The sequence below is a fragment of the Neoarius graeffei genome, chromosome 9 (genome assembly GCF_027579695.1).
Source record: "Neoarius graeffei isolate fNeoGra1 chromosome 9, fNeoGra1.pri, whole genome shotgun sequence".
In the NCBI taxonomy this organism is placed as follows: domain Eukaryota; kingdom Metazoa; phylum Chordata; class Actinopteri; order Siluriformes; family Ariidae; genus Neoarius; species Neoarius graeffei.
The window spans coordinates 43472586-43499536 of record NC_083577.1 but is presented as its reverse complement, the minus strand read 5'-3'; the positions used below and the strand labels follow the sequence as shown (position 1 = coordinate 43499536).

At 40.3% G+C, this 26951-nt stretch overlaps 1 protein-coding gene across 2 annotated transcripts; it reads right to left on the bottom strand.

The window, feature by feature from the left end:
* Positions 1–870: 870 nt before the first annotated feature.
* Positions 871–22213, bottom strand: me3 (malic enzyme 3, NADP(+)-dependent, mitochondrial). 2 transcript variants are annotated; one of them, XM_060929560.1, is made up of 15 exons: positions 22043–22213; positions 21343–21572; positions 20089–20222; positions 12611–12760; positions 12430–12505; positions 12168–12329; positions 11886–11989; positions 11697–11806; positions 11523–11620; positions 11236–11349; positions 10785–10890; positions 5242–5384; positions 4909–5082; positions 4725–4823; positions 871–1888 (listed from the first exon to the last, which is right to left on the bottom strand). In XM_060929560.1, exons 2-15 carry the CDS (start codon positions 21565–21567, stop codon positions 1727–1729), a joined length of 1857 nt encoding a protein of 618 aa, XP_060785543.1. In that variant the 5' UTR covers positions 21568–21572; positions 22043–22213; the 3' UTR covers positions 871–1726. The 2 variants fall into 2 exon arrangements, with proteins under 2 accessions (XP_060785543.1, XP_060785544.1); XM_060929561.1 differs by having other exon boundaries at positions 22061–22213.
* Between the last annotated feature and the right edge of the window lie 4738 nt (positions 22214–26951).

Here is a 26951-nt window from a genome sequence, read left to right as displayed (position 1 = left end):
CACAGACAACCATTCACACTCGCATTCACACCTACGGTCAATTTAGAGTCACCAGTTAACCTAACCTGCATGTCTTTGGACTGTGGGGGAAACCGGAGCACCCAGAGGAAACCCACGCGGACATGGGGAGAACATGCAAACTCCGCACAGAAAGGCCCTCGCCGGCCCTGGGGCTCGAACCCAGGACCTTCTTGCTGTGAGGCGACAGCACTAACCACTACACCACCGTGCCGCCCCATGTTAACATGATAACCTTAATATGTTAGCATGATGGCTGTTCTGCTACAGCTGAGCAAGCACACTACATTTTCTCTGCCAAAATGCAGTCTAGTCTGTTCTGCTGCAAGTCTGTCAAGTGCCTCCTTATTGATCACTGCAAATGTAACAATATTACCTTCTCCTGGCTTGCTTAAGGCTGCAACAACTAAATCAACAAAATCATAATAAAAATAGCTGGCAATGAAAAAATGCCAAGCAAAATTAGTTTTGTATCGAGTGCTTCAGTTAGTGAGATGGGCAGTGAATATTTACTTTGCCTTTAAATTCAATTTGTCTGGTCAAAACTGAACAAATCAGGGCTTGAAATGCAGGAAAGATGTACAGTTGCAAAAAAGCATGTTGTCTTGCATTATTTTGGCTGTCTCATTCGGTGGACTTGATTTCATGTCTTGATAACATTTTCATTCTGTGACAGATTATCTGATAAATATCAGTAATATTGTAGTTGGTGACCCATTAATTAAGTGTAGTAAGAGTTCTGTAATGGAAAAAATGTATTTTTTATATATATATATATATATATATATATATATATATATATATATATATATATATATATATATATATATAAAAACAAACCAATCCTTCACCTTTTCAGATATTTCATCACTACAAGTGTGAATTTATTTATTCAAAACCGTTGTTTGCTCTTCATTGAATATCTGAAAATAGAATTCATTTGTAGTGTACTAGTAATAAGCACAGAATGTCCATACAGTGATAGATAGCAACAATCCTTCAAATTGCACTCAGCGCAGTACTACAAATTTCTTCGCCATCCACACAGGACTTATAGGGTACATCTTAATATAAATAACCTTTTGAGCTCAAAAAAAAAAAAATATATCACTACAACTGTATTTAAACATCTGATACAAGCCATCCTTTGGCATAATCCATATGGCAAGACAGACAGTGGATTTTACAGTAACAGCAAAAAAGTGGAGCAGAGTATGAGCCAAGGTTGAAAACAAATACACTTCAAGTTTGTTCCTACTGGTAGGAACTGGGTACAGATATATATTCCTAAATACATACTAGCAACTTAAAAGAAGATAATGCAGGAGGACTATCATATAACAAAGGAGTGTTTTTAAAAAGAGCAATCTAATGCAAGTAGACTGGAGTGCACAGTCAAAACACTGGGGAGATGATCATGGAGTGGCATAAAATTTATAGTTGGCTATTTAAAAAGTTATGTGCTATTGTTTTGGAGACTGTATTGCTACTGGTTCTGTCTTTAGCATTTAATGAATTATGCAGGCAGATCCTGTGGCACCTGCAAACAAGGGCAATGGTTCCGGGGGGTCGGGTCTTAATTTCAACTAGCCAAAAGTCTAGATATAGTAAAGGAAAAAAATAAAAATATTATGAATATAAAAGCAAGGTCGAGCTGAGGCAGGGTGCTGATATGTGGCTCCCTCTGAGAGGCAAGCAGCCAGAGAAGCTACACATCCTGAACCGTCATGGCCTCCTTGGGCCATGTATAGGAGTCCAGTGTAAAGGAGTCATAGTCAGCACTGTAGACATGTGACAACACAAAGGCTTCTTTATCCTTGGGCTCAGGATACCATGAAGCAATATCATGTTTATAGGCATAATCCACAACCTGAAAGGGAAAACACAGGAGTGGGACATTAAAGGGAAGATCTCACAACAGGATGTGTAGTTTACTACTCGCAAATTTTTATCCACTTACTTTTTTTTAAAAAAAGTTAGGCCTAGTAGTTGTACCAATTCCTAATATTGCTTCCTCTAAGGTGTCAAACCAGTGAATCTTTTCAAAAATGCTGCATAACAACCAAACATACTTAAGACAAAAACACTTTATTGACCTTAAGGGGAAATTAAAGGAGTTGGCCAATTTCTCTATTCTTTAAACTTGAGCTACTGGAGAGAGGAGGGAGATGAGTGAAGGCCATTCTTCCCACCCAAAGAGCAAGGTCAATTATGTTATCTAGGACCAGTGTTGGAGCTGAGTCACTAAACCTCAAGTCCGAGTCCAGTCAGTCATTTAAAAAAAATTAAATTATTGAGTCCAAGAACAAGACTCCAACCGCACCATTTGAGGGTGGCTGTTTTAGCACCATTAACATTAGTTTGTTCCTGAACATGACACATGAACAGGTGAACGTGCATTCTCTGTCAGGGAGTGCGAATATTCTGTTGGGTTGGGAGACAGATGCAAGTGCAGAAGGTGTGTTTATTAACACAAGTGAAGACAGGTAAACAATCCAGAATGACAGGCAAAATCGTAAAAACAGGCAATAGGTCGAGCAAGGCACAAACAGGCTATCGTAGACTAGGCAGAATCAAAGATGAGAAACAGGAATCAGGAAACCAAACAAGGAAATAAGGCTCGGTAATGTGTCAGCAACGCAACTCAATACTTCACAAAGTGCATTTTCACAGTTGTTATACAGGCACGCTGATTGCACCTTGATCCTGTGCAGGTGCAAGTCATTTACCCACACGCACCCTGTCTGGAGCACACCCTAGAGTCTATCTGATGCAAGCACTAAGGCACGGAGGTGTGGCACTTGCACGAAATTAGTACAAATATTAATGTAGCTATAAATATCTTATGCCAAATTATTATGGCACGTTACAAAAAAATCCAAGTCCTCATCTCCAATTTATGAGCCCTAATGCAGTTAATGCACGACTCAGAGTCCAAGTCATCAGTGCTCAAGTCCAACTTGAGTCACGAGTCCTAGACTTGAGTACTACAAACCTGTCTAGGATGGCCTTGAATTGGTTAGGGCATTGGGCCACTGCCACTGTTGGGCTCTGGAGCAAGGCTCTGGAGCAAGGCTCTTAACCCTCAACTGCTCAGTTGTATCCAGTTATAATTCACTTAGGATAAAAGATCAAACTTTTAACCACTGTGCTAGTCCAAAGCTCTCATGGTTCAATAGAAAATAACTTGATTATAACTACATACAAGATACAGTGGATACATTTTTTAAAAAATTATTTAAAAAATAACCAACATAAAATGTCAGATGTTTTTCCATCTTTGATGCAATATAGCAGCCAACAAAATTCAAGTGAAAAAAAACAAATAGAAATGGGGGGGGGACAGACGGACGGACAGATGGATGACGACAATAACCTGGTTGCACAAGTGTGCGCACCCTTTTATAATGAGGTGCCTGGAATTAACTAATCAATCACATTTAAACTTGTATTTAAAAGTGTCATTATCATACACCTGACATCAATGAAGTGATTAACCCCAAATCAATATCAGCAGTTTGTGTAAGAATTTCTTGACATCTTGTTGAAGTCATGGTCCCCAAAGAGCTTTCAAAGCATGTACATGCTCATACCGTTGTCAAACAGTATTGATCAGGAGAGGGAAACAAAAGAATTTCCAAAACATTAGTTGTACCATGGAAGAGTATGATGGCAACAAGTGGAGAAAATGGGGCGCCACAGTGGCGTTACCAAAAACAGGATATCCCTCGAAAATAGACAAAAGGACAAGAAGAAAATTTATCAGAGAGGTTTCCAAGAGACCTATGGCAACATTTAAGGAGCTGCAGGAATAATTGGAAAGTGCAAGTAACTCCCTGTATCTCACAGCAATCTCATTCTTCACATGTCTGGAATATGGAGTAGGGTGGCTAGACAAAAGCCCCTTTTCATGGGGGAAGGGAGGGGGGCCTCCCTAAATTTTGCCAAAGTGTGGCATGGCGAGACCAAGGTAGAACTGTTTGAGCAGAATTCTAAAAAGACATGTTTTTTGCAAAAAGCTCATCTCCCTATAGTATCATGCTACAGGTCCCTTTCTCTTTAGGTGGCACAGATGCTCGACCAATCTATTTTGCCACAAAGCCTGCAGGCCTCTGTTAAAAACTTCACCTTCCAGTATGATAACGGCCCAAAGCAGAAGTCAACAGACATATGGTTCAGATGATTAACACCTGAAATGGCCCAGTCAAAGCCCAGCTCTAAATCCTAAGGAATGACGAAGAGGGCTATGCACAGGAGATCCCCTCACAATCTGATGGACCTGGAGCATTTTTGCAAGGAAGACTGAAATAAAATTTCATACTCGAACACAGACAGAATTCTATGACAAACAAAAGGTGCTTTAACAAAGTATTAATTATGGGTATGTCACCAGGTTATTGTGATTTTTTTTTTTCCTCCTGAAAAGGTTTCTAGTTACTCTTGAATTTTGTTGGATACTGATAAAGGTGGAAAAATTATCTAACACGATTTATCTTGGTTTCATTCCTTACGTCATAAAAGCCTGCAATTTTAAGAGGAGTGTGTAGAATTTTTTTTAAATACTTACTGCAACTACATTTAGACTGGTGGTGTAAAATAGCTCTACAACAGCTTACATAAAATTTATAGGTGCTCAGATGAGCTAGCAAAAGGAAAAATGGTGTTTAATGGTCATGAAAGTTACAAGATGAATTTCTGTCACTAACCTTCGTGGCTATCTTAAAGGACACTTCTCTGATAGTGCTGAGAGGGGGGTATAATCTTCCTTCAGCCAAATGTTCCTCTGTAACCATGTCAGCTATTGCCTGATACACAAAATAAAAGATGTATTCAATCCAATTTCTTTACAGCGTGATGTGTCTAATCATTTTATTTAAAATGCATATTTACCTCTGCTGTGGTGAGGAAAACGTCATCCGATATATGACGAACCCCGCAGGCAATGACACCCAGTGCAAGACCAGGGAATACATAAGAGTTGTTACCCTGGCCTGGGTAGAAAGTGCGCCCATCTGAAAGAGTCACCTTTTTGAAAGGGCTACCACTGGCAAAGATTCCACGTCCCTGACAACAATCAGGAAGTGCAAGGTTACGAGGGGCAAACTATCATAATCCTGTCATAAAAGAAATTATATAATCAATGTGCCCTTTTATCTCCAATTTCAATGAGGGTTAGGGTGTACATTGGCTAAGGTAGTGTGACACTTGGCAGGTCTGCACTACCTCTGTGAGCGTGTAACACTGCTCCGCAGTGCACTCTGCTTTACTGGTGGGATTGCTGAGAGCAAATATGATGGGTCTTTCACTGAAAGACGCCATGTCCTTTATAATGTTCTCCGTGAAAGCGCCAGCAATCGCCGCAACACCTGCGCAAAGAAAATCAAAATATTCATTCTGCACTGTAAGCATTCTCTTTATGTACAGTAGATAGAAACAATCTACATACCCATGTAAAACTGACATGTTTTTGTGAAGTAAAAAACAAAACAAAACACAATGTGAAATTACAATGTATAAAAATTAAGTGAAAAACAAATCAAACATTTTAGGGGAAAAGTGGGTGGGGGGGTGGGTGTTACTCTAACCTGGTTGCATATTAGTACTAGTACCAGTCGAAAGTTTAGACACCCCTACTCATTCATAGGTTTTTCTGTATTTTGACACTTTTTTTTTTTTACATTGTAGAACAATACTGAAGACATCAAAACTATTAAATAATTTATGGAGCATGTATGGAATTATGTGGTAAACAAAAACTATAGTTTTTTTTTAACCACATTATTCCATACATGTTCCATAAATTTCATATATTATTTTAATTAATTAATTTTTTTTTATTTAATTCTCATCTCATTATCTCTAGCTGCTTTATCCTGTTCTTCAGGGTCGCAGGCAAGCTGGAGCCTATCCCAGCTGACTATGGGCGAAAGGCAGGGTACACCCTGGACAAGTCGCCAGGTCATCACAGGGCTGACACATAGACACAGACAACCATTCACACTCACATTCACACCTACGGTCAATTTAGAGTCACCAGTTAACCTAACCTGCATGTCTTTGGACTGTGGGGGAAACCGGAGCACCCGGAGGAAACCCACGCGGACACGGGGAGAACATGCAAACTCCACACAGAAAGGCCCTCGCCGGCCACGGGGCTCGAACCCGGACCGTCTTGCTGTGAGGCGACAGTGCTAACCACTACACCACCGTGCCGCCTTTATTTAATTATTTTAAATTAATTAAAATAATTATTTCATAGTTCCAACCAGAACGTCAAGGACGTAGCAACTCATCTGGCCTGCCATCCAAACAATCATGACTATCAAAAAAACAGAACTGAAATGAGAGACTGTAAGAGAGGCCCAACCTCCACAATAAATTGTTTGCAACAGGAAAATCAAGAAAGGATTAAAATTTTCCTCCCCAAGGGAAGATCTACCCAAAGCAATCCAGCAGAACTGAAGTCGCACGATAAATGAGAGAGGAGATAATTCTCGTTAGAAAAAAAATTTAACTTGACCTAATTTGTTAGCAAAAAAATTAACAATACAATGACCAAGTTTTGTGCGGAAGGTCTAGTTCTTTCACAAAAATAATCAGAACTGAAATCCATTGAGAATTGAGGGAGGAGACACGATTGAACTAAACAAAAGTGTTTACAAGGGGAAAAAAAAAAAAAAAGACCAAGTTTTGTTGCCAAGGGTAGATCTACCCAAAACATCCATCAGAACTGAAATCAGGTTAGAACTGCGAGAGGAGATACAATTCTAATGAGAAGTCCAAAAACTCATTAAGGTTACCTAATTAACAGTTCGTTAGCAAAAATTTGGCAATACAATGACCAGGTGTTGTGCAGAAGGACTAGTTCTTTCAAACAAAACAAATCAGAACTGAAATCCCTTGAGAATTGAGGAAAGAAATATGATTTAGCTGAAAAAGTTGTAAAAATTTTTTTACAACAGGAAAAAAACAACAAATAAATAACCAAGTTTTGTTCCTCAAGGGAAGATCTACCCAAAACAGTGATCAGAACCGGAATTGGATGAGAAATAAGAAAGGAGATAAAATTCTAGTAGGAGGCCTGGAAAATTCAGTAATTTGGCCTAATTACTAACTCGTTAGCAAAAGATTTGACAAAACAATGGCCAAGTTTTGAGCAGAGTGATGAGTTCTTTCAAACAAAACAACCAGAATGGAGAATTGACAGAGGAGATATGATTTAACTAAACTGTGGACGACAGACAGACGCACGCCACACCACGGCAATAGCTCATTGGCCTTATGGCCAGATAAGCTAAAAATTATTTCATATGAAGCTAATTAAGATAATGCCAATAGTGTAAAAAGTTGTCAACAAGGTAAAGGGTGGCTACTTAGAAAAATATACGTTTCAACTTTGCACACTATTGGCATTATCTTAACCAGCTTCATGTCACCTGGAATACTTTTCAATTAACTTGACAAGGCATACCTCTTAATTAGTGGAATTTTTTGCCTTCTTAACACATCCAAGATCAAACAGTAAAATACTAAATAACACCAAGACAGTAACTAGTCCTATTTCACAACCGTAGTAATCTATATTATGTCAAGAACCATTCAACTAAGTAAAGAGAAACAACAGTCCATCATTACTTTAAGACATGAAGTGTCAATTAAAAATAAAGAAAAACCCCAATAAATTAGAAGGTGTGTCTAAACTTTTGTCTGGCACTGCAAGTGTGCATACAGTTTTACAGCTGAAGATGGGGCTATGTTCAGAATGGCCCAATCACATTCAAGCTCTTGTTCAAAAGTAAACATAATTGAAATTATTCTGATTAACCTCAAATAAAGACCATCTGTTTCTGTAGGAATCTGCTGATGACATCTTGGTTTCATCTGACTGCTGAAGCCATGGTCCACAAAGAGTTTACAAAGCATGTAGGGTATCTCAGTTGTTGAAAGATTTCATTCAGGAGAGGGGTACAAAAGAATTTACAAAACATTAGCTGTACCATGGAACACCATGAAGGCCATCATCAGCAAGGAGGGGGGCACCACAGTGGCATTACCAAGAACAGAACATCCCTCCAAAATGTACAAAAGGACAAGATAAAACTTACCAGGGGTGCTGTCAAGAGACCTATGGCAACATTAAAGGAGCTGCAGGAATATCTGACAAGTATGAATTACTCTCTGCATATAACAATCTCATTCATCACATGTCTGGGATATGGGACAGGGTGTTTTGACAGAAAATCCCCTTCTCAAAAAAACATCAAGCCCAACTAAAAATCACCCCAAACCATGTGACACAACGTGTTATGGTCTGATGAAACCAGTTCCAAAGGGTATAATAATTCCAAACGGTAGGGAGTTCAGACAGAAATGTGAAGTATGGCCAAGAGATTAAAACTGATAAATTATTAATCTTTGAAATATGCTGATTAAGAATATATCTCCAGTTCAGTTATTATGGAGGGGTGGCACGGTGGTGTAGTGGTTAGCGCTGTCGCCTCACAGCAAGAAGGTCCGGGTTCGAGCCCCGGGGCCGGCGAAGGCCTTTCTGTGTGGAGTTTGCATGTTCTCCCCGTGTCCGCGTGGGTTTCCTCCGGGTGCTCCGGTTTCCCCCACAGTCCAAAGACATGCAGCTTAGGTTAACTGGTGACTCTAAATTGACCGTAGGTGTGAATGTGAATGGTTGTCTGTGTCTACGTGTCAGCCCTGTGATGACCTGGTGACTTGTCCAGGGTGTACCCCGCCTTTCACCCGTAGTCAGCTGGGATAGGCTCCAGCTTGCCTGCGACCCTGTAGAACAGGATAAAGCGGCTACAGATAATGAGATGAGATATTATGGACTTTTAGGTCTCAGATATTGCTCTTTCCAGAGAAAAAGGGCCTGTATATATTAAAAAAAAATAAAAAATAAAATAAATAAATAAATAAATAAACAAACACAACAAGGAACAAATGGCATTGTTTTTAAGAAAAGTGCTAATCCTGGGAATAAAACTATTTTTGTTACTAAATTGCCAAATGAGACAAAATTCTGTGCTACATCGTTTTTCCCCACAGAATCCAGGTGTTTACATTTTTTTTTTACCTCTGTGCATAATTAATGAGGCTAATTACCATAATGGGCCTAAAATTATATAAATCTTATATTCTGCCAGTAAGTTTAGAATATTTCAGAAACGATGGGTGCTGGTGTTCAGAAGTGGCAAAACACTTGCTCCTCAGCTTAAATAATCAAAATGAAAGCATCATATTGGGCACAAAAGATCAGTCTGTCTCACTACATATGCTTTTTTGTGGAGATCGCGCAACTTACCTGGAAAATTTGTGACAAATCCGTGAGACTTGCTGACGGTTCAACTGTATAATTTGAGTGTTGAACAAGCTGTAGTATATACGGTATAGCTTGAAATCTGCATACGCACACATCCCACAATGCACCAAGGTATCCCCAGTCACGTGCCGAAATGTATTTTTTTCTAGCCAATGCACTAAAATATTAGTAGCTTTTTATGATTCCCTCCACCTTGATAAAAGTGTTTGGGGGAAACCCTGGAGTTATCAAAACAAAAGCACGCTCCAAACACAGTGCCGTGGACACCTGTCTGAAGCGTGAATAGGTTGAATATATCAATATTTAAACCAAAGATTAAAGTTACATGCATTAATTTATGTATGGAGCATGTTTAGACATGGGAAATTAATATCAAAACAGATGAGCAGCATCAATAAAAAGCAAATTAAAAAAAAAATTTATATATATATATATCCCACCTTAAAAGGCACAAATTTTTTTTTTTTTTTGGGGGGGGGGGGAGAGATTATTGGTGCATTCATTGATTATGCAATGGTCATATTGACCGGTGTCTGAACTCACTACAAAAAAAAAAAAAAAACAGTATGTGTGGCACAAAAAAAAAAAAGTACATAACCAAAGGAACACCATACCCAAGGTGAAGCACGGTGGTGGTGGTAGCATCATGCAGACTATGGGGCTGCTTCTCTTCAGCACTCAGGCTCTAAATCAGGATAGAGGGTTCCATTTTCTTCAGCCAAAACTAGGGCTTTTATCAAGGTGGAGGGAATCATAAAAAGCTACTAATATTTTAGTGCAAAACATTCAGGCATCTGCTAGTACACTGAAGATTAAAAAGGAATTTCAGCTTTCAGCACAACAATAACCCACAGCAAACATCCAAATCAACAAAGGAAGGACTTAACCAAAAGATCAATGTTTTTGCATGGCCTAGCCAGAGCCCAGACCTGAATCCAACTAAATATCTATGTGGTGACCTGAAGCGGGCTGTGCACAAGAGATGCCTTCACAATTTGATGGATCTAGAATGTTTCTGCAAGAAAGACTGGGAAAATATTGCCAAGTTACTATGTGCTATGTTAACACTCTTACCCAAAAAAAAAAAGAAAGGAGAGAAGAAAAAAAAAAAAAGAAAAAAAGTTTTTTGTAATAAAATCAGGAGGTCCTTCAACGAAGTATTAATTTAGGGCTGTTCACATTTATGCAACTAGGTTATTGCAAGTTCCCCCACCCCCCCAAATAAGCTTCTAATTCTAAGTTTTGTAAGTTCTACAAAACTTTGCAATTTTGCACTAAAGGTAGGAAAAGCTCTGACAATTTATCTTAGTTTTAATTTTTACTTCACAAAAACTATGGAGTTTTATTCCCATCTTTAATAAAGAGCATGGTCTTTCAGTGTGAGAGCAATATTTATTCATTTCACCTTAATTTGTACACTGAAGTGCATAATTACCAATAATAGCTGTAGGCTTAATAGTCTTCACCACCTCCTCCAGGGTCTTTATATGAGGATGTTCATGGGCAAACTCTTCTTTCTCATGGTTCAAGTGACTTCTGCCCTGAAAGGCACAAGCCATAAAAGAAATGCTTAAAATGCTATGTACACAGCAAATTCCTCAGTGTTGAATTAACACTTTCAGAGTTAATTTGGGTCCAATTGGACCTATATAAACACTCTGGGTGTTAATTCAACACTGGGGATTTTGCTGTGTACAGTGCACATAGGACTGGCCTTTTTCCTTAGAAATGACAATTTGAATCATGCAATTAAAAATTCTACACCTTAATTAAGTCCCCATAAAGATCCATTTCTAGGCATAGTGTAGGAGGGCAGCTACATTGAGCATAATGATAATAGAAGCTTGTGTTCAGACTAATTAGAGGGTTACCTAACTAACAGTTACCTTAACGATTAGTCCTTTAGAGTCCACCATCCATATCTTCTTGACAGCATCAGTATGGGACACTCCCTCCTTAGCCATGGCCATGGTGAGCAGATGAGCAATACCCATAGCAGCCTGACCACATAATTAACAATAACCAATCAAAATCGCTGGACTCAACATAATTTGATTCTGCTCCTTCTAACAGAGTAAACAAATTTGAGGTAATTCACTTCAGAGGGCAAAGTTACACATGATCTACTGTACTTCTCTGAAAATGCAACAGTGTATTTAGTCCAAGACAGTACCTCTCCTGCTCCTTGAAACACAAAAGTGTGATCAGATAGTTTGTTCTTGGTGATCTTCAGAGCAGCAAGAATGCCAGCAACAGCCACCGATGCGGTTCCTGAAAGGGTAACATTTTATTAAGTAATTTATTTATTTATGCATTCATTTCTTAAAATGTTATCCTGTTAAAATACCTTGGATGTCATCATTGAAGGTGCAGTAACGGTTGCGGTACTTGTTAAGAATGCGGAATGCATTGCTGTTGGCAAAATCCTCAAACTGAATCAGACAGTTCATTCCATATCTGCAATACAGACCAGTGTTAATCATTTTCTAAAGATATCAGCTTTTACAAGTGACAATCTAAAAGGTGTGGTACTCACTTCTCCGTGACAGCCTGCATGAACTCATCAATAAGGTCATCATATTCTTTTCCTCTCACCCGCTTGTGCTTCAGTCCAATGTACAAGGGATCATTCAAAAGAGCCTAACCAGAACAGATACATTAATCAATTAACATTCTAGCATGTTCTGAGATGTGACTGATCATCCCATGTGGTTTTTCTTTTGATTAAATGTTGGAATTTGTTTGAAAATAATAAGCTGAAAAAGTACAGTGACACTACAGCTAAATAAATGCCATAATGAACACAAGCATTGGGTACCTCATTGTCAGTACCCACATCCAGCAGCACAGGCAGGCACTGCTGAGGGTGCACACCTCCACAGGCTGTGTAGAGAGCCAGCTTGCCCACTGGAATACCCATTCCATAGCTACCCAGGTCTCCAAGCCCCAGGATCCTCTCACCATCGGTTACCACAATGGCCTAATAAAGTGCGAGTGCACGCACACACACAGAGAGAAAGGCACACACATATGAAATAATTGAAAATGCCCCTTTACATATGATCTTTCTGTGGCAATACCTTGATGTTCTCTTCTGGCCATGAGTTCAACATAGTGGCTATGTGGCCCTTGTCATGAATGGTAATAAAAAGTCCTCTGGAAGACAGAGATTAGATATTATTGACTAATAATGATCCAAACACTTAAATGTAAAAAAAAGTGTCAATGTACACAGAATTATGCTTGAGATGTGTGTCTAACCGTGGTCTCCTGAATGCCAGGCCATACTGCTGGCACGCCAGTCCCACAGTGGGAGTGTAAACTATAGGCATAAATTCCTCAATGTCAGAGGTCAACAAACGATAAAAGAGCTTTTCATTCCTGTCCTGCAGGGTCATCAACAAAATGTATCTAGAAAGAAAGAACGAAAGAAAGAAATATTATACGATTGTGCAAAGAAATAAACTATCTTCAAGTGGTGGATGAATAGATCATGAGTGACAAAGCAAACGAGTGATTTTTTTTTCCAACACGAGAAGATAAACTTCATATCACCATGTAATGTTCTTTATATTATATGGACACATCCACAAAAAAAGGGAAAAATAATTTTAATTTTGAACCAGTTCACCGTTTTGACAACACGCGTCTAGTCAGCAGGAAAACACTGGGAGTGATGTCATTGGAGTGAAATACAGTGGGGCAAAAAAGTATTTAGTCAGCCACCAATTGTGCAAGTTCTCCCACTTAAAAAGATGAGCGAGGCCTGTAATTTTCATCATAGGTACACTTCAACTATGGGAGATAGAATGGGGGGAAAGAATCCAGGAAATCACATTGTAGGATTTTTAATGAATTAATTGGTAAATTGCTCGGTAAAATAAGTATTTGGTCACCTACAAACAAGCAAGATTTCTGGCTCTCACAGACCTGTAACAACTTCTTTAAGAGGCTCCTCTGTCCTCCACTCGTTACCTGTATTAATGGCACCTGTTTGAACTCGTTATCAGTATAAAAGACACCTGTCCACAACCTCAAACAGTCACACTCCAAACTCCACTATGGCCAAGACCAAAGAGCTGTCAAAGGACACCAGAAACAAAACGGTAGACCTGCACCAGGCTGGGAAGACTGAATCTGCAATAGGTAAGCAGCTTGGTGTGAAGAAATCAACTGTGGGAGCAATTATTAGAAAATGGAAGACATACAAGACCACTGATAATCTCCCTCGATCTGGGGCTCCACGCAAGATCTCACCCCATGGGGTCAAAATGATCACAAGAACGGTGAGCAAAAATCCCAGAACCACACGGGGGGACCTAGTGAATGACCTGCAGAGAGCTGGGACCAAAGTAACAAAGGCTACCATGAGTAACACACTATGCCGCCAGGGACTCTCATCCTGCAGTGCCAGACGTGTCCCCCTGCTTAAGCCAGTACATGTCCAGGACCGTCTGAAGTTTGCTAGAGAGCATTTGGATGATCCAGAAGAGGATTGGGAGAATGTCATATGGTCAGATGAAACCAAAATAGAACTTTTTGGTAAAAACTCAACTTGTTGTGTTTGGAGGAGAAAGAATGCTGAGTTGCATCCAAAGAACACCATACCTACTGTGAAGCATGGGGGTGGAAACATCATGCTTTGGGGCTGTTTTTCTGCAAAGGGACCAGGACGACTGATCCGTGTAAAGGAAAGAATGAATGGGGCCATGTATCGTGAGATTTTGAGTGAAAACCTCCTTCCATCAGCAAGGGCATTGAAGATGAAACGTGGCTGGGTCTTTCAGCATGACAATGATCCCAAACACACTGCCCGGGCAACGAAGGAGTGACTTCAAAAGAAGCATTTCAAGGTCCTGGAGTGGCCTAGCCAGTCTCCAGATCTCAACCCCATAGAAAATCTTTGGAGGGAGTTGAAAGTCCATGTTGCCCAGCGACAGCCCCAAAACATCACTGCTCTAGAGGAGATCCGCATGGAGGAATGGGCTAAAATACCAGCAACAGTGTGTGAAAACCTTGTGAAGACTTACAGAAAACGTTTGACCTCTGTCATTGCCAACAAAGGGTATATAACAAAGTAATGAGATGAACTTTTGTTATTGACCAAATATTTATTTTCCACCATAATTTGCAAATAAATTCTTTAAAAATCAGACAGACAATGTGATTTTCTGGATTTTTTTTCTCATTTTGTCTCTCATAGTTGAGGTATACCGATGATAATTACAGGCCTCTCTCATCTTTAAGTGGGAGAACTTGCACAATTGGTGACTGACTAAATATATTTTGCCCCACTGTATAGGGAAATGTCACTCAGATCCACTATGTATTTTGTATGAAATGTGAGCTTTTTCAACACAAGAAGATAAACTTCATATTTTCAGAACATGCAATTTTTCTTTGTCATACAGACACAAAGTACCCAAATTTATCAAAACAAAAATAATTCTATTTCCTCACAAGTGACAGATTTGTGTCATGGTTGCCATTCTCGATGTCCTGAATGTAGTTCATATGAAAATACGAGTGCCGTATTTCCCAGTAACATATTTGTGTCCGTCTCATATACCGTACAGTGCTCAACGTAAATGAGTACACCCCCTTTGAAAAGTAACATTTTAAACAATCTCTCAATGAACACAATTTCCAAAATGTTGAAAAGACAAAAGTTTAATATAACATCTGTTTAACTTCTAATGTGAAAGTTAATAATATAACTTAGATTACACATTTTTCAGTTTTACTCAAATTAGGGTGGTGCAAAAATGAGTACACCCCACAACAAAAACTACTGCATCTAGTACTTTGTATGGCCTCCATGATTTTTTTAATGACAGCACCAAGTCTTCTAGGCATGGAATGAACAAGCTGGTGACATTTTGCAACATCAATCTTTTTCCATTCTTCAACAATGACCTCTTTTAGTGGCTGGATGGAGAGTGATGCTCAACTTGTCTCTTCAGAATTCCCCATAGGTGTTCGATTGGGTTCAGATCAGGAGACATACTTGGCCACTGAATCACTTTTACCCTGTTCTTCTTCAGAAATCCAACAGTGGCCTTAAATGTGTGTTTAGGATCATTGTCATGTTGGAAAAGTGCACAACAACCAAGGACACGGAGTGATGGTAGCATCTTCTCTTTCAGTATAGAGCAATAGATCTGTGAATTCATGATGCCATCAATGAAATGCAGCTCCCCGACACCAGCAGCACTCATGCAGCCCCACATAAGGACACTGCCACCACAATGTTTCACTGTAGGCACCATGCATTTTTCTTTGTATTCCTCACCTTTGCGACGCCATACAGTTTTGAAGCCATCAGTTCCAAAAACATTTATCTTGGTCTCATCACTCCAGAGTATAGAGTCCCAGCAGTCTTCATCTTTGTCAGAATGGGCCCGGGCAAACTCTAAGTGGGCTTTTTTGTGCTTGGGCTTTAGGGGAGGCTTCTTTTGTGGATGGTATCCATGCATGCCATTCCTCTGCAGTGTACGCCGTATTGTGCCACGGGAAAGTGTCACCCCAGTTTGGCTTTCTACTTCTTTAGATAACTGCAATGAACTTGCATGCCAATTTTCTTCAACCCTTCTCATCAGAAGACGCTCCTGTCGAGGTGTTAACTTCCGTGGACGACCTGGACGTCTCTGTGAGATGGTTGCAGTTCCATCTTTCTTAAATTTTTGTACCACTTTTGCTACAGTATTCTGACTGATAAGTAAAGCTTTGCTGATCTTCTTGTAGCCTTCACCTTTGTGGTGTAAAGAAATTATTTTCTTTGGGGAATTCTGAAGAGACAAGTTGAGCATCACTCTCTATCCAGCATCCAGTCACTAAAAGAGGTCATTGTTGAAGAATGGAAAAAGACTGATGTTGCAAAATGTCACCAACTTGTTCATTCCATGTCTAGAAGACTTGGTGCCATCATTAAAAATCATGGAGGCCATGCAAAGTACTAGATGTAGTAGTTTTTGTTGTGGGGTGTACTAATTTTTGCACCACCCTAATTTGAGTAAAACTGAAAGAATGTGTAATCCAAGTTATATTATTAACCTTACTTTCACGTTATAAGTTAAACAGATGTTCTATTAAACTTTGTCTTGTCAACATTTTGGAAATTGTGTTCATTGAGATATTGTTTAAAATGTTACTTTTCAAAGGGGGTGTACTCATTTACGCTGAGCACTATATATATATATATATATATATATATATATATATATATATATATATATATATATATATATAAAAAATTAGGTGACATGAGGATTAAAAAAAAAAAAAAAAAAAGGGACAGGTGGTTGGTTGGTCCAGATGACATAGCTGTTGAGGCATGGAGATGTTCAGGAGAGATGGCAGTGGAGTTTTTAAACTAGACTGTTTGACACAGTCTTGGAAAGTGAGAGGATGCCTGAGGAGTGGAGAAGTGTAGTGGTACTGATTAACGATTTTCAAGGATATGGGTGATGTGCAGAGCTGTAGTAACTACAGCGGTATAAAGTTGATCAGCCACACCACGAACTTGGTGGAAAGAACAGTAAAATCTAGGTTAAGAAGAGACATGATGAGCTAGCAGCAGTATGGTTTCATGCCAGGAAAGAGTGCTACAGGTGCACTGTTTGCTCGTAGTACAGAAGTAGTACAGAGAAAGTCAGAAGGAGTTGCATTGTGTCTGAGGACTTAGAAAAAGCACATGACAGGGTACTGAGAGAGGAAGTGTGGTATTGTATGATGAAGTTGGGAGTGGCAAACAAGTATGTAAGACTGGTGCAGGATATGTATGAGCGCAGTGTGACAGTGGTGAGGGAGGCGGAAGGCGTGATTGACGGTTTCAAGGTAGAGGTGGGATTACATCAAAGATCGACTCTGAGCCCTTTCTTGTTTGCAATGGTGATGGACCGGTTGATGAACAAGATCAGCCAGAAATCTCCCTGAACTATGGTATTTGCAGATGATACTGTGATCTGTATTGAGAGCAGGGAGCAGACTGAAGAAAGCCTGGAGAGGTGGAGGTATGAACTGAAGAGAAAAGGAATGAAAGATGGAATACGTGTGTGAATGAGGCGGATGAGCGTGGAATGGTGAGGATGTTAAAAAAAATAAATTTTTTTTTAAAAGGTGGCAAAAGTGGACAGTTTTAAGTACTTGGGGGTCAAGCATTCAAAACAGGAAATGCAGAACAGAGGTGAAGAAGAGTGCAGGCAGGGTGGAGAAGTGTGTCAGAAGTGATTTGCAATGGAAGGCTACCAACAAAAATGAAAGGGAAGGTTTACAAGATGGTAGTGTGACTAGCCACGTTATACGGGTTGGAGACTCTGGCACTGATGAAAAGACAAAAGGTAGAGCTGGAGGCAGCAGAGAGAGATACTAAGATTTGCACTGGGGGTGATGAAGATGGAGAGAATTAGGAATGAGTATATTAGAGGGACAGCTCAGGTTGGAAGGTTTGGAGACAAAGCAAGAGAGATGAGACCGAGTTGGTTTGGACATGTGCGGAGGAGAAATGCTGAATATGATGCTGGAGAAGGAGTCTGAAGATGGAGCTGTTGAATAAGGAGGAAAAGAGGAAGATCAAAGAGGAGGTTTATAGATGTGGTGAGAGGACATGCAGGTGGTTGTCGTGAGGAAGATACTAAAGACAGGATGAGATGGAAACGGATGATCCGCTGTGGTGACCCCTAAGGGAAGGAGCCGAAAGGTGATGATTTCCTTAATTTTTATACAAGTGAATAAAATACAACAAGGAAATGCATTCTTTATATGCCTTGTATTTTAAGTGTATTTTGCTGAATGTGCAAAATAGACCCAAAATATGAAACTGCATTTTGTGTGTGTGTGGCTGGATTAAACAGCTATGAACCTTAGTGTTAATTTTCAAACACCAAAGCAAAACTATGACAAACAACTCAACCACAATGTCCTCAATTCTTCACCTTGTTGCTACGTTGTTGCAATATGCTGAAATGGTGCACAGGTGAATTCATTTAAGTTACATTTATAATTCATGCAGCATGAAGGAAACACAAAGCAGAAACTTCTCCAGGAATCCTGTTGTTCTTATGCAGTTCAAAACATTTGGGAAGTTCAGTAGAAACACACCTAATATTTACCTAGTGTACGAGATACTTATACACGGAGTGCAGAATTATTAGGCAAGTTGTATTTTTGAGGATTAGTTTTATTATTGAACAACAACTATGTTCTCAATCAAACAAAAAGACTCATAAATATCAAAGCTGAATATGTATGGAAGTTAGAGTGGGGTGTTTTTAGTTTTGGCCATTTTAGGAGAATATGTATGTGTTCAGGTAACTTTCACTATGCAGAATTATTAGGCAACTTAATAAAAACCAAATATGTAGCCATTTCACTTATTTATTTTCACCAGGTACACTGATATGACAACTCCAGATTTGCAAATAAACATATCTGACATTCAAACACAAAACAAAAACAAATCAGTGACCAATATAGCCACCCTTCTTCATAAGGATGCTCAAAAGCCTTCCATCCATAGATTCTGTCAATTTCTTTATCTGTTCACGACCAACATTGTGTGCAGCAGCAACCACGGCCTCCCAGACGCTGTTCAGAGAGGTGTACTGTTTTCCCTCTTTGTAGACCTCACGTTTTATAATGGACCACAGGTTCTCTATGGGGTTTAGGTCAGGTGAACAAGGGGGCCATGTCATTATTTTTTTCACCTTTCAGACCTTTACTGGCTAGCCACGCAGTGGAGTATTTGGACGCATGAGATGGAGCATTATCCTGCATGAAAATCATGTTCTTCTTGAAAGATGCTGACTTTTTCCTATACCACTGCTTGAAGAAGGTTTCTTCCAGGAACTGGCAGTAGGTCTGGGAGTTGAGTTTGAGTCCATCCTCAACTCGAAAAGGTCCAACAAGCTCGTCTTTGATGATACCAGCCCATAGCAGTACTCCACCTCCACCTTGCTGGCGTCTGAGTGGAGCTCTGTGCCCATTACTGATCCAGCCACAGGCCCATCCATCTGGCCCATCAAGAGTCACTCTCATCTCATCAGACCACAGCACCTTAGAAAAATCAGTCTTAAGATATTTCTTGGCCCAGTCTTGACGTTTTATCTTGTGTGCCTTACTCAGTGGTGGTTGTTTTTCAGCCTTCCTTACCTTGGCCATGTCCCTCAGTATTGCACACCTTGTACTCTTTGACACTCCAGGAATGTTGCAACTCTGGAATATGGCAGAACTGGATGCTAATGGCTGCTTGTTAGCTTCACGCTTGATTTTCCGCAGATCATGTGCAGTTATTTTGCGCCTTTTTTTCCCCCCACACACACTTCTTTCGACCCTGTTGACTATTTGCAATGAAACGCTTGATTGTTCGGTGATCACGTTTCAACATCTTCACAATTTCAAGAGTGCTGCATCCGTCTGCAAGACATCTCACAATTTTATACTTTTCAAAGTCTGTCAGATCTCTCTTCTGACCCATTTTGCCAGAGGAAAAGAGGTTGCCTAATAATTATGCACACCTGATATAGGGTGTTGATGTCATTAGACCACACCCCCTCTCATTACACAGATGCACAGCACCTGATATACTTAATTGGTAGTAGGCTTTCAAGCCTAAACAGCTTGGAGTGGGACAACATGCATTAAAAGGATGTTGTGGTCAAAATACTCACTTGCCTAATAATTCTGCACTCAGTGTATGCCTTTTGAACTAAACAAGGTTTATAAGGGTATGCAAACATTACTTGTCAAGGGGGTTTGTACGTGTCTCATAGCTCTTCATGACACGGAGTACTTGGACGTCTTGGGAGAGAAAGCATGGAGGCAGGAGGCCATGGATGCCCAGCTGGAGCCTCTCCTCCAGAGTAAATGCCATGCCCTGTAAGCCCAGAACCACGACACAATGAATCACAACTGCAAAATATTACTGCACCTGCATAATCTGCTTCACATAAGTATTCTCTGCTTTTGGGTAAGTCTGGGCAAACTTCCACCAGCAAGGAAACACACACACTGCATAGAGTCTATTTATTTCTGACCAATGGAAATTCTGTCTCACTGTCCCACCCCTGTTATGTTGCCTACTCACTCTCTCCCTCTTCACTAAGTGAATCTGACTGTTTTTTTAAACTCTTTAGCTCTTCCAAAAAAAAAAAACCACGATTCCTGTTTTATAAACAGGATACACAATATAGAGGACAGCATTTTAAGCAGATTAGTTAATGACACACTTAAGAAAAACACTGAGTCATATCCTGCAGCATAACTCCCACTTCTCCAAACTGGACTGAGTGAATTCTTCATAACTCGTGAATTAGTTCAGTGCTTCAGGGTGCTCTGGCACGTGCATTTTTAAAAATCTAATCATGGTCTTAAGGTCTAAAGACCTACTTCAGACAAAAACTAGGACAACACATCTTTTGCTTTTTCTCCATTTATTCTTTGAGCATGTTACTTTGACTTTGTAGTTAAGATCTCGACCACTCTAACACAAAAACACCAGCATTAGTTGCGGTCCTTTCGGATTATGATTCCTTACAGATTCCCCAAGTAATTTGGAATTTATATTGTTGCACCTTGAGTTGTTTGCACTTTTAGGAAGATGCTCTGGAAAAGGGGATCTGCCAAATAACTAAACATTAATGTAATATGTACACTAACCAATACCGTATCAGATAAGAATCCAGATGATGTATTTAAATAAAAAGCGATAGTAGTTTTACACTATTAAATCTCATATCATTAAGCTGTCCAGTTTTAGCAGGTCTATGCAATTCAAACTCTTTTCTGTAAGCATAAACCAAACTCATAATAGCTTTTACAAAGTGCATACACTTGCACCTTGTCTATCAGACCTTCAGTTTAATTAAACCTTTTCTCATTCTTTGATACATAACTGAAAATGACTCTGATCAGAGCAGCAGCCCCCAGCTTTGCCTCAACACACAGATGTACAAGCAATGGGGCTTGCATGCTTTCTTGGCTTGTAAGCTCATTACCTTATTGAGGTGGGGGTTCCTTGTGATGTCATAACCTCGCTTTTTGGTCCTGATGCTGCCAGGTTTGGAGTTTGCAGCTGAGTGGCATACTCTCTGCACAACTAACAGTGGCCTGGTGAGTCCATGACCCAAAGGAATAGATGGAGTGCTGTTGGCCAACAGGCGGATGGACTTGGTGGTCTGTCTACACAGAGACAGCACACTCTTTCCAGACAGAGAGTTCATGGTTCCTAGAAAGACAGCATGGAAACAATGTGGGTCGACATTTGGCAATAAAATCACCGTCAGACAAGGCTCTAGAATTCGGACTGCCCCCCTGTTGCTTTCTTTTGGACACGATAGTGCACTACGTAGGCTGTACAAGCCATTACTTCATATCCAATGTAGTCTATGTAGGGAGAATGCGACCATTCTCTTTTAATAAATAAAGACCACCACCACAAGCTCAGAAATGAAATGGCAAAACAGACAAAGGCGTTGCCTAAACAATAACGCACTACAGCCTTTTAAAGCGGCCTTGGGTTTAAGAAATTCGCTATATAAACTTTATTATTAGTAGCGTATCACTTAATATACAGGGACGGCACAAAAAAGACGCATTAATTAAATACTATGTAGCAAGACCGCGGTTAGGCTCATCAGCTGTATCTGCTAGCACTGACTAAACACATCCACTCAGGAAAATAACAGTAGAAAATACCTGAGAAATCCCAATCACCTTGCTTTCTATCCTGTATAACAGCTTAAAATCACATATGACTTCAGGCGGAAGTTACTTATCGTTTTGTTGTTTACAGATCAAGGATGAAGCAGCTGGAACTACCGACTCCAGCTTGTTTGACATTGACGCCTTCACGTCCTAATGCTCTAATATCTGGCCCCGCCTCTTTCCCTAACAGCTAACCAATCAGAACGAGCAACGCAGACCTGACCGGCTTCAAGTCCAAATAGAACGTTGCGTCTAAAAGCCCTACTACCGCACTAAATAGTATGCAAGAATACTACGTCACATACTTTTAAGTGCGGAAATATGCCGTTTGGGACATAGTGCAAAAGGAGCGACAAGGAAAAAAAAAAAAAGAAATAAATATGGATGTAAAATATAGTAAGGCTGAGGTTAAAAGTATAATCAAGGCAGACATAAGAAAGAAATGGCAGGAAGAGTGGGATCGAGGAAATAAGGGTCGATTATTATTACAGCATTCAAAAGAAAGTAGGAGAAATGAAAGGAACCAATAGAAATAAAAAGGAGAAAGACATGATATCAAGGATGAGCTCACACTGGTCTGAACAGTACATTAAACATAATGGATAAGCATGTTAATGTGAACATTGTGGACTACAGGAAACGGTGGAGCATGTGATGTTGGATCGTCCAAGATCCAAGACACCTACAAAGACGCTTCAAAGGAATTATATGACACTAGGCATCAGAGAGATGTTGCAGTTGAGGTCAGATAATGTAGGATAGAGGGCTATTTTTAGGTTTTTAAATGATACAGGAATTATTAGGAGAATTTAGCACAATAGTGTAGTAAACGTTCTAGTTCACACTCCAGTCCAGAAGGTGGCGGTAATGCACCTAAAAGCTGTTTGCCAACCGCCATAGACAATATAAAAGAAGACATTTAGGACATAGCCTATTATTATCCCTGCTGCATATAATGTGAGGGGATATAGCTATCAGTCTGGCCGTAAACAATTTAGTTTTCGGAGCATAAATAAAAAATTATCAGGAATTTTTTTTTTTCACGAAACCAGACTATGTTAAGTGACTAGAGGAGTTGTGCCTTTTAACATTTTTTGGGGAGATTTCTGTGATTATTTTTCCATGGCAACCAATTCAACTCAGGGAAATTTGGAGTGAGGTTTCGTGTAGGGCCATGGTGGTGTAGTGGTTAGCACTGTTGCGTCACAGCAAGAAGGTCCTGGGTTCAAGCCAGGAGTTTGCATGGTCTCCCCATGTCTGTGTCTCCCCAAAGACATGCAGGTTAGGTTAATTGGTGGCTCTAAATTGACCATAGGTGTGAATGGTTGTTTGTGTCTATGTGTCGGCCCTGCGATGACCTGGCGACTTGTCCAGGGTGAAGAAGCTGAACCCCCGCAAAAGCAGCAGGTCCTGACTCAGTCCCACCATTTACCCTGAAGCATTTACAGCTGCTAATCAGCTGTCTCTGGTGTTCATAGATATCAACACCTCACTGGAGACATGCCATGTGCCAGCCTGCTTCACATGGAGTTTGTGAGGGGTCGTACAAAAGTGTATGTACTCGTACAGCTGTAGTGGGGAAAAAAGCTGGCCTTATGGTGTGAGGTTTTGGTTTTAATGGACTATGACCTCCTACCAGATGGAAGTGATTCAAAAAGTTTGTGTCCAGGGTGTGAGGGGTTGGCCACAATCCTTTCTGCTCTCCTCAGGGTCCTGGACTCATACAGGTCCTGAAGAGATGGAAGATTGCAGCTAATCATCCTCTCAGCAGAGTGAATGATGTGTTGCAGTTTGCCCTTATTCCTGGTAGTGGCAGCAGCATACCAGATGGTGATGGAGGAGGTGAGGATGGACTCAGTGATTGTGTAAAAGTGCACCATCGTTGTCTGTCTTTGGCAGATCAAACCTCTTCAACTGCTGCAAGAAGTACATCCTCTGCTGTGCTTTCTTGGTGAAAGAGCAGGTATTCATCTCCCACTTGAGGTCCTGTGTGATTTTATAGTGCCCAGGAAGTGGAAATACTCCACAGAGGTTACTGGGAAGTTGGGTGATGGGGGAGGGTGTGGCAGAGTACCTCCTGAAGTCTACAATCATTTTCACTGTCTTTAGAACATTAAGTTCCAAGTTGTTCTGCCTGCACCAGGACACCAGATGGTCAGTCTCTCACCTGAAGGCAGACTCATCCTCATCAGAAAGGAGTCCAATGAGGGTGGTGTCATCTGCAAACTTTAGGAGCTATACAGACTGATGACTGGAGGTGCAGCTGTTGGTGTACCGTACAGGGAGAAGAGTAGATGAGAAAGGATGCAGCCTTCGGGGGATCCAGTGCTGATGGTTCAGGAGTCAGAGACCCGTTTCCCTAGCTTCACATGCTGCTTCCTGTCAGACAGGAAGTCAGTGATCCACCTGCAGGTGGAGTCAGGCACGCTCAGCTGGGAGAGCTTGTCCTGCGGAAGAGCCAGGATGATGGTGTTGAAGGCGGAACTGAAAGCCACAAACCGGATCCTAGCATAGATTCCTGGGGAGTTTGAAATGAAGAGCCATGTTGACCGTGTCGTCAGCAGATCTATTGGGTCTGCAGGTGAACTGCATGGGGTCCAGGAGCATGTCGGTGATGGCTTTAAGGTGGTAAAGCACAAGGGGCTCAAAAGGATTTCATAGCCACAGAAGTCAGGGTGATGGGTCCATAGTCATTTAATCCTGTGATCCTTGGCTTTTTGAGGACAGGGATAATGGTGGAGGCCTTGAAGCAGGCTGGCACATGGCATGTCTCCAGTGAGGTGTTGATATCTGTGAACCACAGGGACCGCTGATTAGCACAGTGCTTCAGGGTAAATGGCGAGACTGAATTGGGACCTGCTGCTTTGCGGGGGTTCAGCTTCTTCACCCTTTGGGGTCAAGAGCTTCGCCGGTGAAGCTTGGCAGGTTTAGAATGAGTAGGTCATGTATTGAGTAATATTTTCGTGAGTTTATCATACAAGCATTATGAAACTTTACACTTTCCTATGTGCCCACTGCCAAATAATATTAGTTTTTAAATTACCTAAATTAGATGAAACATAAAATTTTCACCTTCCTCAGTCACACTGGAGTTGGAGTGCTGATTGCACACTTACACATTCATAAAAGACTATCCACATGATAATTGCATGATAATCACTTTCACTCTTTCGCTTTCAATTGGTTTCTCTTTTGTGGTGGGAACGCCCACTGTAAACAGGATAAAATCTGACATAGTTTAGGCTATTTGGAGGTAAGACTTGTTGCGAGATGGCACACGGATTTTATGCACTTCAGATGATTCAAGACAGTGATTCAAATCAATCTTAACTGCAACACTGATGATGAACGGTGCCTTTTTTTTTACTTCGACTCAATCCAGCCAAAGATCAACTCTAAGTGTAAATATTTCTTCTATTTCTGATGAGCAGATCGGTTGACGTGTGGTGCTGTAGTGCTTACACAGGAAAAAATGACTGAGCAATTTTTTTTCCAGAGTTAAAAGTATTTTCCTCAAAATAGTTCATTTTGCTCTATTTTGAGTTTAGAGAGTAAAATCTAGAGTTGGAGTGGGAGCAAAATTAGAGTAATTGTTTAACAGGGTAACAGAGTTGGTTGTGGCTCTAACTTTGTCAAATAGTACAATAGTTAATTTCAAGACACACTGAAGAGTCAAGTACCAAAATAAAGTCAAATACTTGATAAATGAAACTGTTGTAAAAAGCAGTTTTAGACCTGTGTTGGAATGTGTGAAAAAACATTACCTTACCCATTGTGACATAACCTGATGGGATTAAGAGATGGCAGTGGGAGAGGTTTTCACTCTTCTCATTGAATGAATGGAAATTTTTTAAACTTCCCATTGAATACCCCTCCCACTGTCAACCCTTGATCCCAAAACAATAGGACATACATTTTTTTGATGGCCAGTTAATTGTCCAAATCAATGGAGCAGATTTAAGTTTTTGTGCTTGATACATTCCTAAGACTGAACAGAATCACCTCAAGTGACCAAAACGGTTCGACAGAATGGGTAAGGTCATGTTTTTTCACACATTCCAACACAGTTCTAAAACTGCTTTTTACCACATCTTCATTTGTTATTAAAAAAAAATACAAACATGACATACATACTGCATGGATATTATTGTAGCTGAACTTGTGCTGAATACAAAAAATCATATGACTTTGAAAATACTGCTTAGATTTGTTGAAATTGACAAAATCAGAGCATGCCAAAATCATTAGAGTGCCAGAAAATACCCTCAGACCCCAGAGGATTAAAGAGCTTATTGGCATCCCTCTCCAGAATGGAGAGAGTTGAAGCTGTGGTGGTAGGTGGATGGGCCTCCAAGATATGAAGTTGTAGAGAGGCCCTGGCAGCAGTGGTGGTGGGCTGGAGCTGGAGTGTGGAGTCATGGGGGATGTTATCAGGACAGTCCTGTTGCAGAACATATCTTTAAGTACTCAGACCTTGGTACCATAGTTGCAGTGGATAGCAATACATTACTATATTTCCACTGCATTTGGCAAGATGTATGAAACATATATACAGAGGAATTGATATCTAAAATATAATTGCTGGACTAGGTATTGGGCTCTTAAATCAGAAAAAACTTTAGGTATAATTCAGTAATTTCACAAATTATCTGTTGGTCAGGCGCAGTACTTTAAGGAGCTATGCCTCATGCTGAACATTCCTGCCTCCAGTCCTCAGAGGGGGTTTGTAAACCATTGCTGGCTTTCAGCATATGATGCCAGCATGAGCACTTACAGCATGCTACCAGCTTATAAAATCCTGTATTTTGGGTACTTAAGCGTGGAGGACCAGGAACTGTACCAAGAGCCCCTGGAAGCCTTATACACCCAATACAGTCTGAGTCAGGCAGGAAAAAGCAGG

Coding starts and splice junctions, on each gene's coding strand:
- me3 (XM_060929560.1), bottom strand. CDS start 21,567: ATGAACTCTCTGTCTGGAAAGAGTGTGCTGTCTCTGTGTAGACAGACC. Junction 4,824..4,908: donor TTTTCCTCACCACAGCAGAG/GTAAATATGCAT, acceptor TTTGTGTATCAG/GCAATAGCTGACATGGTTAC. Junction 1,889..4,724: donor CCTTTAAGATAGCCACGAAG/GTTAGTGACAGA, acceptor TTTCCCTTTCAG/GTTGTGGATTATGCCTATAA.